At 41.8% G+C, this 16744-nt stretch overlaps 1 protein-coding gene across 4 annotated transcripts in view; it reads left to right on the plus strand.

Moving 5' to 3' along the window:
• Sec24b (SEC24 homolog B, COPII component) overlaps positions 1-16744 on the plus strand; it is a 63456-nt gene extending 46712 nt beyond the window's left edge. For all 4 annotated transcript variants that reach the window (XM_075981334.1, XM_075981336.1, XM_075981335.1 and 1 more), the window contains 16 exons: positions 1141-1267; positions 1835-1944; positions 3542-3654; positions 4135-4253; positions 4527-4582; positions 4809-5015; positions 6238-6361; positions 6746-6904; positions 7525-7698; positions 9224-9334; positions 10355-10530; positions 11005-11142; positions 12035-12139; positions 13275-13367; positions 15582-15685; positions 15914-16744. In XM_075981334.1, coding sequence (XP_075837449.1) covers positions 1141-1267; positions 1835-1944; positions 3542-3654; positions 4135-4253; positions 4527-4582; positions 4809-5015; positions 6238-6361; positions 6746-6904; positions 7525-7698; positions 9224-9334; positions 10355-10530; positions 11005-11142; positions 12035-12139; positions 13275-13367; positions 15582-15685; positions 15914-16028 — 2031 coding nt within the window. In that variant the 3' untranslated portion in view covers positions 16029-16744. The remainder of the gene's footprint in view (positions 1-1140; positions 1268-1834; positions 1945-3541; positions 3655-4134; positions 4254-4526; positions 4583-4808; positions 5016-6237; positions 6362-6745; positions 6905-7524; positions 7699-9223; positions 9335-10354; positions 10531-11004; positions 11143-12034; positions 12140-13274; positions 13368-15581; positions 15686-15913) is intronic.

Consider the following 16744-nt stretch of genomic DNA (forward strand, 5'->3'; position numbering starts at 1 on the left):
TCTGTCTGTCTCTCTGTCTCTGTCTCTGTCTCTCTCTCTGTCTCTCTCTCTCTCTAATGGGACGCTTACTTGCCTGCTAGGATGGATGGAAATATCAGTGACTAGAAAATAAAGTAATTATAATGCATAACCAGTCCTGTGAGATTATTCATTCAGTAAATACAGTGTAATTTAAACACCATTGCAACCTTTATCATTAAACCAAAACAGTTCAATTCTTCTATGCATAGTTGAGATTTTTTTTCTTTTTGTTTTTTGTCTTTTCAAGACAGGGTCTCACTATTTAGTTCTGGCAGTTCTGGAACTCACTATGTAAAACAAGCTGGCCTCGAACTCACAGAGCTCCACCTTACCCTGCCTTTTGTGTGTCACTGTGCCCAGCTGCTGAGAGTTTTTCTTTAAGTACAGATTCCATATAGGATATCTTCTAGAAGTATGTATGCTAAGTATTAATAGTTATGTCCGTCCTCTAGGTTCTAGAATTATGAGTAAATTTCATTTTCTCATTTTCAGTTTATTTTTCATTTTTTCCCTCACAAGTGGTGTGCAGCTATTACTACGATAGGATAGTAATGTAGTCTTTAAATACAAAAATTATGTGCTGATTTTTTTAAAATTCCAAATGAAGCATATAAAATAATAATGGCTGAATTCAGGGACATAGAATAGTGTGTGATATTTTAATGTGTTCTGTATTTTCTAAATTGACTAACTATGAAGTTCTTTTCCAAACTAAGCATAGAGGTGTGTTTTCTGTGTCACTGACTTCTGTTCTTGTCTACTGTGGGATGGCTATCAGCTATGCAGCAGCCTCCCCTGCCTGCTACCAGGGGCAGACACTCAGCAGACAGCAGAACCCTCTTCCGTCCTGTGTGCTGCTCCGTTGCTGCTAGTCTTGAGGCCAGCTGACAGGTCCCAACATTGTTTTCTTGGCTAACCAGGCTATTTGGTCAGCTCCTGACTGTTTTTATACCAGTATGGCTTGCCTTTGTGGAAAGTGATAGTCACTCAACTTGCTGAGCATGCATGTCACTAGGTTTACTAGCATACATACTGTCTTGTACATGGCACAGGTGTGTTTGTGTCCTGGTTTTCACTGTGGTCTTTGTGCTGCTACAAGGTCTTTACTTTCTTTCCCAGCAATTGCCAGTGATAACATCAAACACCATTGTGAGGTGCCGATCGTGTCGGACGTATATCAACCCCTTCGTGTCCTTCATTGATCAGCGCAGGTGGAAATGCAACCTGTGCTACAGAGTTAATGATGGTGAGTGTCAGCGTCACTGTATGACACCTTTCTCTGTAGTTTTTCTCCTCATTGCTTTCAAAGTAGCTTTCAAGACATGTAATGGAGAGAACCCAGGTAAGGGAGCCTTCAGTCTGACCTCTGGAGAGGTACTTGACAATAGAGAGAGACGGGGCAGAGTAAAACAAAACGAAATGAAATGTCACTTTAAAAAGCCACTCGGGGGCACATGTGTTCACATGTACCAACAGCTTGTGCGTTTGGTTCAGGGAATTCAGGCTGACTGTTATAGACACACACAGGCACGTATCTTCTTGTCCTTTAAACTCATTTTTGAGGTTCTCTGCTAATGCTGCTTCCCAGTTGTGCTTGTCTGTTTTTTTTATATCGTGTGATGTAATAAATAGGACATGAATCTAAGGAAAAGGGTTGCCCATGTCCTGTTTTTCTCAGAAAATTTATTTTTTTTAAAAGCTTAGAAGTTTAAAGGCTTTCCTTTTTCAGTACACATCCTAAGTATTGGTGATGAAGGTGTGTACCTCCTGGTGAGTTGTTGCTTAATGCTCTTTGCTTCTTACTTTTGTCTAGTTCCCGAAGAGTTTCTGTACAACCCCCTCACTCGGTCTTATGGAGAGCCTCACAAACGGCCAGAAGTTCAGAATTCAACTGTGGAGTTCATCGCTTCCTCGGACTACATGGTAACTCTTCAGTGTCCAAACTGGTTATGGAACACAATTAAATGAGTCAGTTCTTTTAAGAACATCTAAATTTTGAAGTCTATATTTTTAAAATATTAATATGAAAGTTTGTATGTAACAAATAGAATCGTGTGAACATTATCACCATCTTCAGTGGCTCCCCCAGTACAGAGCAAGATGAATGAATAACTTGTTCAGTTTTTCTTTTTCAAGTTCAGTCATACAATTCCATCTGTTCTTTATAGTGATTCTAAATCTTCTTCTTTCCTACTTATAAAAATGGGTTTTTGGTTACATAACACTCTTTTGTTTTCTCATTTTTATTAAAAATAGTACTAACCTTTTTCCCCTCTGCTGTTTTTACTTTTGATTGCTGGCAAGTGCTGCAGCAAGTCAAGGGAGACAGCTGGGAGCATCTGATGCGCTGTGGATTGTGCTGGCTTTTTATTTTTGTGATTTTGATGATTGGCTTAGCCTAAGTCGACCAACCTGCAGTGTTCACGGCCAGTTTCCCCCTCACCACTGTGTAGTTCTCACCTTTAGAGTTTGTCGTGTTCTTCTTAGCTCCGGAGTCCTTAGGCATCTTAAGCTAAGAGGCAGCACGAATAGGCTTCAACTTTCTCGTGTGATTTCATGACCTTTGGTTGGCATATTTTTAAGAAACCCTTTATGGACTGAGACTGCTGCTCAGTGTTAGAATTCTTGCCTCACATTTGTGAGATACTGGGCTCAGTCTCCCAGCCCTAGAGACTGAACATAAAGGAAGGAAAACGATGCCATATGCCCTTCATTCTTTTCTGTAACTCAGTTTCAATCAGCCTTCCTGTACTATAACTTGAGCTTGAAATATTATTAGCATAAGTATATTATCCACCTATACACCCATTTCTCATCCTCTTGCCCCTTCCTGTCCTGGGATGTATTAAATCCTAATCTAGGGACTGGAGAGATAGCTCAGGGGGTCAGAGTGCTCACTGCACAAACGTGGAGACCTGAATTCAGAGTCCAGTACCCACGTAAAAAGCTGGGCATAACCATGCAAACTCTTGGTGATGAGGGGAAGGAGTTGGAGAGAGGAAAATCATTGGGGCTTATTGACCAGGTTCAGTCCCAAATATTGTCTCCATCGCGCAAGCCAAGAGCAAAAGAGCAACACAGATCTGCCCTACACCCCCCCCCACACACACACCACTCACACCGTTTATAAACACATAATCTTCTCATCTGAGACACCACATCGTTTTACTCTTGTGAGTGTCACTATGCTTCTCTAACAGATGGACTTCAGTGAATGTCTGGACCCTGCACCATCACAGGCCCCTTCTGGACACTTGCCCTTATTCTCTGGGATCCAGCCACTATCGGATGATGTAGTAGCTGATACTAATGGCTATTCTCAGACTTTAATTCCCAGCAACCACATGGTGGCTCACAACCATCTGTAATGAGGTCTGGTGTCCTCTTCTAGCCTGCAGGCATATATGCAAACAGAATATTGTATCCATAATAAATAAATATTTTTTAAAAAGAGAGTAATCATAATGATAGGAAAAAGGAAGTGTGTCCACTAACTAAATGATGTCTTTGTTTCTTGCAGCTTCGTCCTCCGCAGCCTGCTGTCTACTTGTTTGTTTTAGATGTGTCTCATAATGCAGTGGAGGCTGGGTATTTGTCGGTTTTATGCCAGTCGTTATTAGAAAACTTAGACAAGTAAGAATAATTTTATTCATATGTGGGTATATAAGTGTGTGCGTACATTTGAATTACTCTTGAACAATTTATGGATTTGCTTTATTTTGTTTTTTTTACTAAGTTTTGTTAGATTTGGCAATGTTTGCCTAATTTTGTATAATATAAGGATTATACTCCTTGTTATGATTTAATAACATAAATATTTTAACTCATAAAATAATAAATGCTTTAATATTTTGAAAGAACTCTCCCTCTGACTAGCTGACCTAGATGACACTAGTATGGCTAAATCTGAGGGTTCCTAGGTTAAATGACATTAAAACGGGCACTGAGAAACACATGCCAAACAGCTGCTCTGTTCCCTGTGTACTGGTTCAGATACCTTTCCTGACTCCTGTAAAAAGTTATGTGTTGTATCCTTAGGCTTAGCCTATTTCAGTATTTTATAAACAGTGTGACTGAGCACTTTGAATTTCAAGTTGCCATTTTTGTCACTAGGCTTCCTGGAGACTCACGGACAAGAATAGGATTCATGACTTTTGACAGCACTATTCATTTCTACAACTTACAAGAAGGATTATCCCAGCCTCAGATGATGATTGTATCTGATATAGATGGTAAGCATCAGTGTAACTGTGGGTTTGGAACTTTAAGTTCCATCTTGTCTGTGAGCATGACTTGGTGTACCTTGACATTTGTTTAAAATAGCTGTTTTCTTTGAAATGCTTGATTTTAAGTTTGTGTGTGTGTTGGATGTATATATGTGGAGTATATGTGTTTACTAAGGCAGAATTATAATACACATAGCGAGTGTCCTTGTAGAACCAAAACATGCTACTTTATAATGTCCTCTTGACTGTTCTGATGAAGTGGTTTTTTTTTCCCTGTAGATGTTTTTCTGCCCACTCCAGATAGTTTGCTTGTGAATCTGTATGAAAGTAAAGAGGTGAGAATAATTTGTTTTCTCAAAGTATCAAGACTCTTGTTACGTTAGCTGTTTCCCTTCTTCACATTTGTTTAGTGGTCTATTGCTATCAGACACCATAGGAAGCATCTGCCAAGTCCTTCCTGCACAGTCCCCAGAGATGGAGTTGCCTTGCTTTACTCTGGAATGTTTTAGAGAAGAAAACCACCTTGCCCTCTCAGTAATTCAACCTTTAATCTTCCCTCAGCTTATAAAAGACTTGTTGAACGCATTACCAAATATGTTCCTCAATACCAGAGAAACACACAGTGCCCTCGGACCTGCGCTTCAGGCTGCCTTCAAGCTAATGTCTCCCACGGGTGGCCGAGTATCTGTATTTCAGACACAGTTACCTTCCCTGGGGGCAGGACTTCTGCAGTCCAGAGAAGATCCAAATCAGAGGTCAAGTACCAAGGTATTACATGTTAAGTGTTTGTAACTTAACCACTGGTGTTTTCTTCCTCCCGAGGACTGAAATTATCCATTTCCTCCTCTTTGCTTCATCATCAGTAATAAAACCAAAAAGAATTTAAGCCAGATTGCCTTTATTTGGGGGGTTGATGTATTCTTTTTATTTAGTTAACAGAACATAAAATTTGGCCTGAAGAGATGGCACAGTGGTCAGAGCACTGGCCGTACATGCCCGCTCACCAATTCAAACGTTGGATGTGGTGGCACACATATGTAGTCCTAGCAGTTCTGCAGCTCGGCGTGGCATGCATGCACTCACGCAGATAAATGCACTCAACTAGATACATAGATTTTTAATATTTAGAAACACTCCTTATCTTTTATTTACAGATGAACAAAGTAGTGTCTTGCCGAAGGTTGAATGGCTATTTAATGATAAAGTTATGGCTTGGTTTTTAGTCTCCAGTGTCATTTCTATTATATAGATTAAAAACTTAATCAAGCTATTATAATTTAACATGCTTATGAATAAACTTTTAGATTACAGAGGGAATACCAATCATTGTCTAAAACTTAGTAGAGAAAAATGTAAGCCTTCAGTGGTCTCACTATCCAGGCACTAATGCTTAGTTAATACGCACAAACTAATTTAATTTGTCTTCACTCACATAGACTGTGTTTTTGCTCTAGCCTTTTTCATCATGATTCTGAGATCCCCAGAACTCTAAAGTATGTATGAGTGCGTAAATGTGAAAGTACTCAATTAACTGTCCAGTAGCTGGGGGGACTCATTAAGCCTTCCTTATCCTGTTAGCAACAGGACCATAAGATCCTGGAGCACTCACTCTGGAGCCAGCAGGTAGATACATAATGAAAACCTTATGGGTGTGTATTATGAGCATTGAATCATTCATCTTATATAAAAATCTAAACCAGTGTGCCATATAGTGCCTTTCCCCCACTAGGGGTGAGGGTGAGGGGTTCTCACTTGGTAGCCCAGGCTGGCTTTGAAGACTTAGTTCTCCTACTCAGCTTCCAAAGTGCTGGGGAAATGGTCTGAGCCATGCTCCTTGTTGTAAACACTAGGCCTTATTACTGTTGGAAATCTGGACCCATACTCTGTTGGTTGGTTGATAATGGAATAAAATAAAAATCTCTTTTCTTGTTATAAGAGACATTACTGTGTATATAACCAAAGGCTCTTACCTTGTGATCTGTTGACTTAGGTGGTGCACCATCTTGGCCCAGCAACTGATTTTTATAAGAAACTTGCTTTAGATTGCTCAGGACAGCAAACTGCAGTGGATCTGTTCCTTCTAAGTTCACAGTATTCTGACCTTGCTTCTTTAGGTAAGAAGATGTCATTGTATTACCTGCTTAAAGATGTCTAACATACAATTAAAGCTGTGTCCTTCAGTCAGCATCCTTAGTCCTGGGGGAGGAAGGCACGTAGGTTACATAGATAGTGTATATGACATTTACCAGTGAACTTTACAGCCTGATACCGAAAGAAATGCTCTTACTATTCTGCTTTGTAGCATGGATCCCTTAGCTATTCTGCTAAACAGTAAACTTCAGTGCCTGTTGTGTTTTGTGTTTCAGATCTCAGGTCTGATTCCTGTCCATGTTGGGCTTTCCCAGAATGGTTTCTTCATAACATGGAATGTGTGTACTTGTTAGACAGTAGTTTATGGTGACTTGTCTAGCTAATACTTAATGTCTTTCTCTCTAAAGCGTGCATGTCCAAGTACTCTGCAGGGTGCATATTCTACTATCCATCTTTCCACTCCACTCATAATCCTTCACAAGCAGAGAAGTTACAAAAAGACCTCAAACGGTACCTCACTAGGAAAATTGGATTCGAAGCTGTTATGAGAATAAGATGTACTAAAGGTATGGACTTGCGAAAAGTGTGTGTCCTATTACAATCCTGTGTTAGGCTGTAAGAGCTCCCAGACCCGTGGGGTGGCTGTTCATCACAGAGAACTTCCTGTTAGATCCAGCCAAACCCTGTTTGAAATACAGTTATTGAGTGATCATAGACCAGTTTCATTAAATAATTAGAATAAGTGGATAAAAGCAAAATCTTTGTTTATGCAAGAAAGCAGGAGGAAAACACACATTAGAAGTTATTCGAGAGCGACAGTGAAAACAGGGAAGGTCGCTCCTGTAACAGCTTTTAGTTGGTGACTTCCTTTGGTTATGTGGGTGTTTGGGGGGCAGACTCTCATCTTAAATCCAAGGTAAGGAACCCTCTGTTTCTTAATTTTGCATATTATATTTATGTCTGAGTTAGACCTGCATGTAGAATATGATAGCAAGGTTAGATATAAATGTAGTATAAATAGGACCTAGGTTCCCTCTATAGAACCTGCACTGTTTAGTTAGAACCTCTTCCTAGAGTCTAGCCTCACTCTGTAGTTACACAGGGGTGCTACTCACTGAGCAGCTGCTTTAGCTGATGGTGAAGATGCTGCCCTTGCTTGTCTTTATGCCAACTCTCTCTTCCCCAGGTCTGTCAATGCATACTTTCCATGGCAACTTCTTCGTCCGGTCCACTGACTTGCTCTCTCTTGCCAACATCAATCCCGACGCTGGGTTTGCAGTGCAGTTGTCAATTGAAGAGAGTCTGACAGACACTTCCTTAGTGTGCTTCCAGACAGCCCTACTATACACATCAAGCAAAGGTATGTTGTCAGAACTGAAGCGCCTGTAGCCTTCTTCCACCCCGCTTTTAGTAAAGAGGAGAAAAAGAAAGGTATGCAGTGATGGTAATGGCATTTGCACTAATTGACTACATATATATGTTCTGTTTCTTTCTCTTTTTAACTCACATTTGAATTTTTAAATAATACACCTTGAAATGGATTTATTACTATTTATGTGTGTGTGCATGTGAGTTTATGTGCATCACATGCAAACAGGGACTCATGGGGGCCAAAAAGAGGGTGTTGGATTTCCTGGACCTAAGAGTTACTGGTGGTTAGGAGCCAGTATATGGCTGCTGGGACTCAAACAGTAATCACATTTAACCACTGCACCATCTTCCGCCCCAAATAACACACTTGAAAATATTTTATCACATTTATTCATTTGCTCTGTGTGTACACTGATAGGCAGACATGCCACAGTGTGCGTGTGTAGGCCAGCAGAAACTTACAGAATCAGTTCTCTCTTTCACAGGGAGGGCCCAGAGCTCAGACATAGGCCAGCATGCTTGATAGCAAATGCCTTTACCTGCTGGGCCATGGGCCGTGTGACTTCCTTAATTTGTGGAGAATTCATGTTTAGCATCATGTGTTTCTGGCAGGCACGGTGACCTTCTACTGTCTTTGCACTGCTGCCTAGAAAATAGAGAACGGCCGAGAGGAAGGCCTTCATTTCTGCCTTGGCAGTCCACGGTTTTCATATTTTAATCAATGGAGTATAACTAGAACAATAATGAAGGTAAACTAGAAAACTCTGGAGAGGTGGCACAGCAGTTAAAGCACTTGCTGCTTCCATAGGTTGGGTTCTGTTCGCAGCATCCACATACAGCAGATCACAACTGCCTGTTTCTCTAGCTCCCGAGACCCAGCGCCCTTTTCTGGACTCCGTGGACACATACACACTTACATGTACAGATGTACTGTAATTACAAATAAAATCTTTGAAAAAATCAAAGAAGCTGGAAACTAGCATTTTAACTATATGTAAAATACATGTTCATAGCTTACAGGGTTGGAGACTTTTCTTAAAATGTATTTAATTTATGTGTGTGAATATCTTGTCTATATGTATGTATGTATGTGCAGCCTGTGGAGGCCAGAGAGAGAATTGATTTCCTATGACTGGAGTCACAGACATTTGTGAGCTGCCATATGGGTGCTGGGAACTGAACCTCTGTCCTCTGAAGGAATTGCACGTGTTCTTGTCCTCTGAACATCAGTCCAGTCTCTGGAGAATGTTGTATTTAAAACATGCTAACTAGACAGGGTGGGGGTAGCTCAGCACTATAATGCTTACCTAGCATTTGTGAGAACCTGGGTTTAATCCCAAGCACCAGAAATAATAAAAATAAGACATTCAAAACATATTAATTACAAAGCCTTTTCTATTTCAGAATGTTATTGATGATTTAATCTAGCCAAAACAGTAACTTGTGTGAAATTGGGATATGTTTGCTTTCTTTTCCAGCCTAGTGTGCTTTAATGGCATGTTCCATTTTATTAGGTGAACGGAGAATTAGAGTGCATACTCTGTGCCTGCCAGTGGTGAGCTCACTCGCAGATGTGTATGCAGGCGTGGACGTGCAAGCTGCCATCTGCCTTCTGGCTAACATGGGTGAGTAACATGAAAGAGCAGGTGCAATACGCTTTTCTAACATTAAAAAAAACTGGGACTTTTTTTTCTACTTTTTTTAACTTCAGAAATCCATCAATTAATTTAAACAGCATTTTAATGCATTTTCATTTATTATAGAATGAATTAGGCTATTCTTATATTTTAAAAATAATTCCTAATTTAAAATCTACTAGGAGGGGTTGTGATTTGTAAAAACCAGGATCTCCTTCGACTAATATGTAAGCTGTCACATGTCCACACAGTTGAGTGTGACTCAGGAAAGAGCTGCCAGACAGCTAAGCAAGTGTGGCTTTAAAAGGCGTTACGCTAAGTGACACAAAGTGTCCATGTGACATTTATGTGACATTTAGTAAAGGGGACATTCATATGATGGAGACTAGATGGCCAGGATGCGGGCAGAGAGAGAACCTTACTGCAAAGGAGCCCCACAGGGAATAATTTTGGGGTAATGAAACTGCCGCGGGTGTTTATTATGGTTATGGTGACATGTCTACATTTGATGCATAACTGACGTAGGACTGTGCTCAGAAAAGTGTGTTTTACTCTAAGCTTAAAGAAGCCGTCAGTAATTAATACATTCCTGAGGGATTGATTTTAATGTGTCTCTTTATGAATAAACATAGACATGCAGTGAGCCTTGCTGTTTTCCACATACACTGGAGAAATCAGCTGTTATTACTAACTTGGAGCACAGTTATAATAGCACTTACAGAAAGACCTCCTTTTCCTTTCCACACTTCGTTTGGCATTACTAGGGTTTGAACCAAAGACTCAAGGATTGTGTCCATTGGCCCATACCACCCCTCCTCCAGGGTGTGTGTGTGTGTGTGTGTGTGTGTGTGTGTGTGTGTGTGTGTGTGTGTGTGTGTGTGTAAGAGAGAGAGAGAGAGAGAGAGAGAGAGAGAGAGAGAGAGAGAGAGAGAGAGAGAGAGAGAGATCTGAGAGAAGAGAGTACTTACTTACTGGGACCTGGTGGCTGAGTACCCTCTCGCTTTGCAGCTGTGGACCGCTCGGTGTCATCAAGCTTGTCAGATGCCAGGGATGCCCTGGTGAATGCTGTGGTGGACCCCCTGTCTGCCTACAGCTCAATGGTGTCAAGTGTGCCACGCTCCTCCCTGACAGCACCAAGCTCGCTCAAGCTGCTCCCCCTCTATGTTCTGGCGCTTCTCAAACAGGTAGTTCTCTATATTTCATAGCTGACCAGTGCGTTACAAGCTCTCAGGTGAACAAAGAAGTTAAACTGCTGTTTTTAATAGTTAGCTAGGGAATTATGTACTTTGGTGTTGTAAGACTTTTGAAAAATAGGGGGAATGAGTGGAATACGGAGGTGTGCAGATGCGCCATGACCCTTATCAAAGCCTAAGTTCTTTTTCCTTGATTTGAATTATGAACTGGTCAGAGCCCACCCTCACGTGTGCTCCTGGAAGAGGCGCTGAGCTAAGGTCTCTGCATTGTTTGTCCCTGTTAAAGGTGTTGTATTTGTGTCATCTTAGTTCACTTTACACTAACCTAGCAGAGTTTTCCTTACAAGCACGGAATAGTTAGAAAAACTGATCTACTTCCTTACCTATTAAATAAATACTGGCTGCGTCTTGAATCTCGGCAGTCGGTTTTCTGTTTACTTCCTCCATGTGTCTTTTTCCTTGCAGAAAGCATTTAGAACAGGTACAAGCACACGCCTGGATGATCGTGTGTATGCCATGTGCCAGATGAAGTCCCAGCCGCTGGTTCATCTAATGAAAATGATTCATCCCAACTTATACAGGATAGACAGGTTGACAGATGAGGTATGCATCGTCTTGATGTTCTGCCTAAGCTGATAGGTATTTTCAGTAGTTTTTCATTCTCTTCTTCCCCGTAGTGGTAAACATTCAAATAATGACTTTTAGGGATCTAGTTCACAATAGGACTTTCAGATGCTATCAGTGGTTAGAGTGTTTAAAAATAGTTTCCTGTACCAGGCGGTGGTGGCGCACGCCTTTAATCCCAGCACTCAGAAGGCAGAGGCAGGCGGATCTCTGTGAGTTCGAGGCCAGCCTGGTCTACAAGAGCTAGTTCCAGGATAGGAACCAAAAAAGCTACGGAGAAACCCTGTCTCGAAAATAAAAAAAAATAAAAATTAAAAAAAAAAATAGTTTCCTGTGAGAAGTAACTTGTCCTGGGGTTGGTTTTAATGTTTAATTCAAAGCTAAGCTACAGAGTGATCTCCATTTGTATTTTGTATTGGCTGTTTATGATATGACAGATGCAGTATTAGTTACATAGCAAACCACGTCTGTTTTCCAATAATAACAGTGATGCACAGCTGTATAGTCTCTTTAATTTTCTTCATTTTGAAGCTGTATTCTTTGGGACTAGCATTCGTTCCATACATAGTATCATGTTGTTAGGGGGAATGTGCAACACAGCGGTCAGCTGTGGTAGTCTTGATACACACTGACCTGAGAAGGGAAGGAAATGAAACATTTTTATTTTATATAAATCTATATTTTCACATTTTTACTTTTTAGATTTGAACACCTTCATTCTACTGTAAAACCGTGGCACACAGTCAATGTATTTTCAATCTCTAAAGTGTATCCTAGATGCGTGTTTTACAGAGGTGGTAACTGACTCCTCCAGGCTGATGACAGCAGTGACATGCTAGATGACTCACTGAATTCTGCCTTTCCTTTTCAGGGTGCCATCCATGTTAATGACAGGGTAGTACCTCAGCCCCCGCTTCAGAAGCTGTCTGCAGAGAAGCTGACCAGAGAGGGAGCTTTCCTCATGGACTGTGGCTCAGTAAGCACCGCTGCTGACAAAGCTATGCTCTGACTGCAGAGTGCACACACAGACTAGCCCTGGTACTGCCCGGCACACAGGGGCACGAGGAGTCCCTGACTGGCCCGGGAGCCCAGTTTACTTTAGACTCTATATTTGGACACCAATTAATATAATTAATAGTAAATTATGGAGTTATATGTATTCAGAGTAGAAATTCTACCATCAGAAACTTTATCATCAGAATCATAAAATTCAAATGGACCTCAAGAATTTCCCTTGTGGTTCAGTTTCTGTCCATTGTCAGAAATTCTACTGACGGTTGGAGGTTAGAGAAGTCACTCACTGCTCAGGGGTGGTGGAAGGGGTGACCAGTAGTCCAAACACGTGTAAACTTCCACAGAGCTCACAAGTTGAAGTAGAAAGAGTAATTAGGGGGCAGATAGTCTTATTATGGGAGTACATTCCTATTAGGGAAATAAATGAAGGGGGCTGGGAAGATGGTGGCTCACTGGTTAAAGACACTTAACCAGAAGACCCTGGGTTGGTTCCCAGCAGCCACATGGCAGCTCCCAACCATCTGTCACTCCAGATCCAGGAGCTCTGACATCCACTTCTGGCCTCTGGGGACACCCCACACAAGAGGCATGCATACATGCTTATAGGCAAAATACTAATACACATAGAAAAATATTTTTAAAGTTTTAAAATTTTCATTTTATGTGTACATGTATTTTGCCTACATGTTTGCACATGCACCACATGCATGCCTGGTGTCTGAGGTCAGAAGAGAGCATTGGCTCCCCCTGGAGCTGGAGGTATGGATGCCTGTGAGCCCCCATGGTGTTGCTGGGTGCCAGACCTGGGTTGTCTGCAATGCTGGCACATCTCTTGACCACTGAGCATCTCTTCAGCCCCCAGATAAATGCCTCTCAAGTGAAGCCTTGAAATATAAGCAGAGAAGATAGAAGTGCTTTTGGTTCTCAGAACTTGGTTCACAATGTTCTAATTATATATTCCCTTTTATGTTTGTTAGCTTTTGTGTTTGAGACAGTGTGAATGCCCTCTTTTATGTATGATAATGGAGAGAATTGGTTGTGATGGATTTTTATCAGAGATTTAATATTCTGTTGCTCCCCACCCCTTTGGTTTTTAGGTTTTTTACGTTTGGATCGGCAAAGGCTGTGACACTAACTTTATAGAGAATGTGCTCGGGTGCCCTGATTTTGCAGCAATACCACAGAAAATGGTCAGTGGATTTTTGTTGTATGGATTTTGGTCAGTTTCTTGAGGAAAGGTAAACAAATGTTTATTTACTCTGGATAGGACATTGATGACAGACAAAATTATCAGTTTCAACCAAGCCAATTTGGTGAACAAGTGGATCTCCTTCTAGGAACATGGGTGAGGGATTACACACGAAAGTGTGGGTGACTCAACACGGCTGACTCTCCACCTCATGGGTGACAGTCTTAGGGGAGTTTACTCGTGGATCCCTTCAGTTACCTGCCTCATGGGTGATAGTCCTAGGGGAGTTTACTCGTGGATCCCTTCAGTTACCTGCCTCATGGGTGATAGTCTTAGGGGAGTTTACTCGTGGATCCCTTCAGTTACCTGCCTCTCGTTTTCTTTGTCACCTACAGCTGGGAGGCAGGAGAGGGCGTGGGTACCCTTCCTCCCCTGAGGAAGTGCTAACAGACTCATTGGTATTAGCAGAGACCTAACTTGCCATGGTATTGTTCCACCTGTCTTGTTATCTCTCCTCACTGACGGATAGAATGATCATAGCATGTGTTAGGCTTGGAGGCAGTAACTTTATGTCAATGGTTTTTACAGTATTAAGTTTAATCTTTTATATATATGTTTTCTTTCATTTTAGCATAAACTTTGTGTTATTTGTTTGCCTTTTCTTCTCTCACCGCCCCCTTTTTTCAAACTGGGTTTCCTTATATAGTTTTGGCTAACTTGGACTCAGTCTAGACCAGCCTGCCCCAGTTGACAGTCTGCTGTTCCCGTGTGCTAGGATTATAGGTGTGTGCTGTGGCATCTGACTTAGTTTACCAGTTCCATTTGGTGTTGTCCAGACACTGTCAGCAGCTGTGGGAGCACATGTTGCTGGATGTGCAGCCTGAGGACTTCATCTCGGGGCTCTGCTTAGTACAGCTGTGATTCTCATTTTTTGCCACACACAAGAATGTCAGCATCAGTCATTGTGAAGCAGACTTGGGAGTTTGGAAGAAGGGGCTTTAACAGGACTGTAAGTGTGAGCACTAAGGAGAGAAGAGCAGCGCCCGCAGCTCGGCCTGTGGTCAGTGTGGCAGTGCACCTCAGCACCTGCTGTCCCCCCTCAGGAAGCTGCTGAAGTGTCATTGTTTAAAGAATTTCTAAGGAGCCCCTCTTCCTGTGAGACTAAAGGGTTGTTTGTGAGAGACACTAGAAAATAAGGTCAAATCTAGGCATTTACTGTTCCTCTAGAGATCCAGGTTTGATTCCCAGCACCCACATGGTGGCTCACAACCATTTGTAATGCCCACTTCTGGCCTCTGAACATGGCATGCAGGCAAAACACCTATATACATAAAATAAATAAACCTTTTCTTTTTTCCAGTCAGGTCCAAGGAGGGGACTTTTCTTTTTTTAATTAGTTATTTATGTGTGAGTGTTTTGCCCGTGTGTATGTCTGAACCATGTGCATGCCTGCCTGGTGCCCATGGAGACCAGAAGAGGGTGTTTGATCACCTGAGAGTGGAGTTCCAGACAGTTGTAAGCTGCCATGTGAGTGCTGGGAATTGAACCTGGGTCATCTGGAAAAGCTGGGAGTGCTCTTAACCACTGAGCCATCTCTCCAGCCCCCCCCCTCCAAAATAAGTAAATCTTTAAAAAAAAAATCAAATGGAATTCTCAGAATGTGATTTTTCAAGTAAGTTATGTATAATTTTAAGGTGGATTTGGAGTTTAGTGATAGCCCTCTTCATTTACACATTGCCCTTGGAGAAGCAGGGTGCTAAAGGTCCCAGTGCACACCAGTTGTTGCTTTACTGATTGTCTAGAATAATCCATGAGGCAGGCAGGTAAAATAGCATCAGTAGACTTACCAGCAAACACACCTTTTTTCTCCTACAACTAAAATTTCCTTCCTGTGGTTGCTTCTGTTGGGGCTAGGGGCAAAATGCAGGCTTGTGATTGGCTACCTGGAAGCCTCAGTTCCAATTCTGCCCCATCTATTTACCAGATGGCAAAGGTTGGAGATCACACTCTCTATGACGTGCTAGGTTATTTTCCTCCAAAAAACTGTACATTGTGGATGCATGGGAACCTCTGTGTATACAAGTGCATATGGTTACGTGCTGTGTTGTTCCAACCGTTCTGTCGTATTTACTAAAAGGAACTGCCGCTTGAAGAGGAAAGAGCATGTTCAACGTTAGTGTATGTTTGTGTTTTCTAATTATATTTCTTTTACCAGACGCATCTTCCAGAGCTAGACACGCTTTCATCGGAGAGAACTAGATCCTTTATAACATGGCTTAGAGACAGCCGCCCACTAAGCCCCGTCCTTCACATAGTAAAGTAAGTCTAAGCCCCGTCCTTCACATAGTAAAGTAAGTCTTCTGTAACTTTATGATGGCATCGTCTTTCCTATGCTTCTCCTCAAATTTCAGGACTTTGGGGTGGCGCAGGTGTGGCTGGATTAACCTCTTATGTGTTCCATTCCACATGTGTATATGTTCTACAGTGTACATGTATCCTTTGTAATAATATATGTGCTTAAGTAAATGCTGTTTTTTTGCCTTTCAGAGATGAGAGTCCTGCCAAAACAGAATTTTTTCAGCATTTGATTGAAGACCGCACAGAGGCTGCACTCTCTTACTATGAGTTTCTGATCCACATTCAGCAGCAGATTTGCAAATGAAGTCCACCAGAGCGCAGCAGGGTGAACGCTCCACAGCCAGAGGAAGAAAGCACGACCCATAGAGAAGCACAGGAGACTGACGCGAGGTGCTGGAAGACAGGACGCACATCGCTCTGTCTGAGGCTCGGGCCAGAGATGAAGGGGAGAGGGCCTGAGTCCTCCAGACAGTGCTGATCCACCCAGCGCGCCCGAGTTGGTCTCTGCCTGTTTCCAGGAGTGCAGCAGTACAGCCCTTCTGCGAGCCAGCAGGCTCGGACTGTGCGGTGATGCGGCATACTCTAAACTAGAGAAAGTCGTCTTCTTACAATTAACAGGACATTTCTGACATGAGCTCCGACGAGAGATGCCAAAGGGCAGTGGTTCTGCGTCACTTGTTCGTATGGATTATTTTACAGGAATGATTCATACTCATGAAGTGAATTCAGCGTTTTCCCTGGAAAGGACTAGAGTTTCAGTACATGAGCTATAGAAAAAATATATATAATGTACATAAGTGTTACATTTGTAAAGAAAATATAAAATGTAACTAAGAACACGAATTGCTAAACCGTGCTGCATTGTTGGATGACAGCTTTGTCACAGTTACGGAATGAGGTTGACTAATGCATATTATGAATTGAGTCCACAGAAGAAACACGAAGCTCTTTGTAATTCTGTTAAATCTTTTATGTGGATTTATTTATGATCAGCCTACTAATTAAAAATATTTTGCTTGA

Source organism: Microtus pennsylvanicus, chromosome 7 (assembly GCF_037038515.1).
Source record: "Microtus pennsylvanicus isolate mMicPen1 chromosome 7, mMicPen1.hap1, whole genome shotgun sequence".
NCBI lineage: Eukaryota > Metazoa > Chordata > Mammalia > Rodentia > Cricetidae > Microtus > Microtus pennsylvanicus.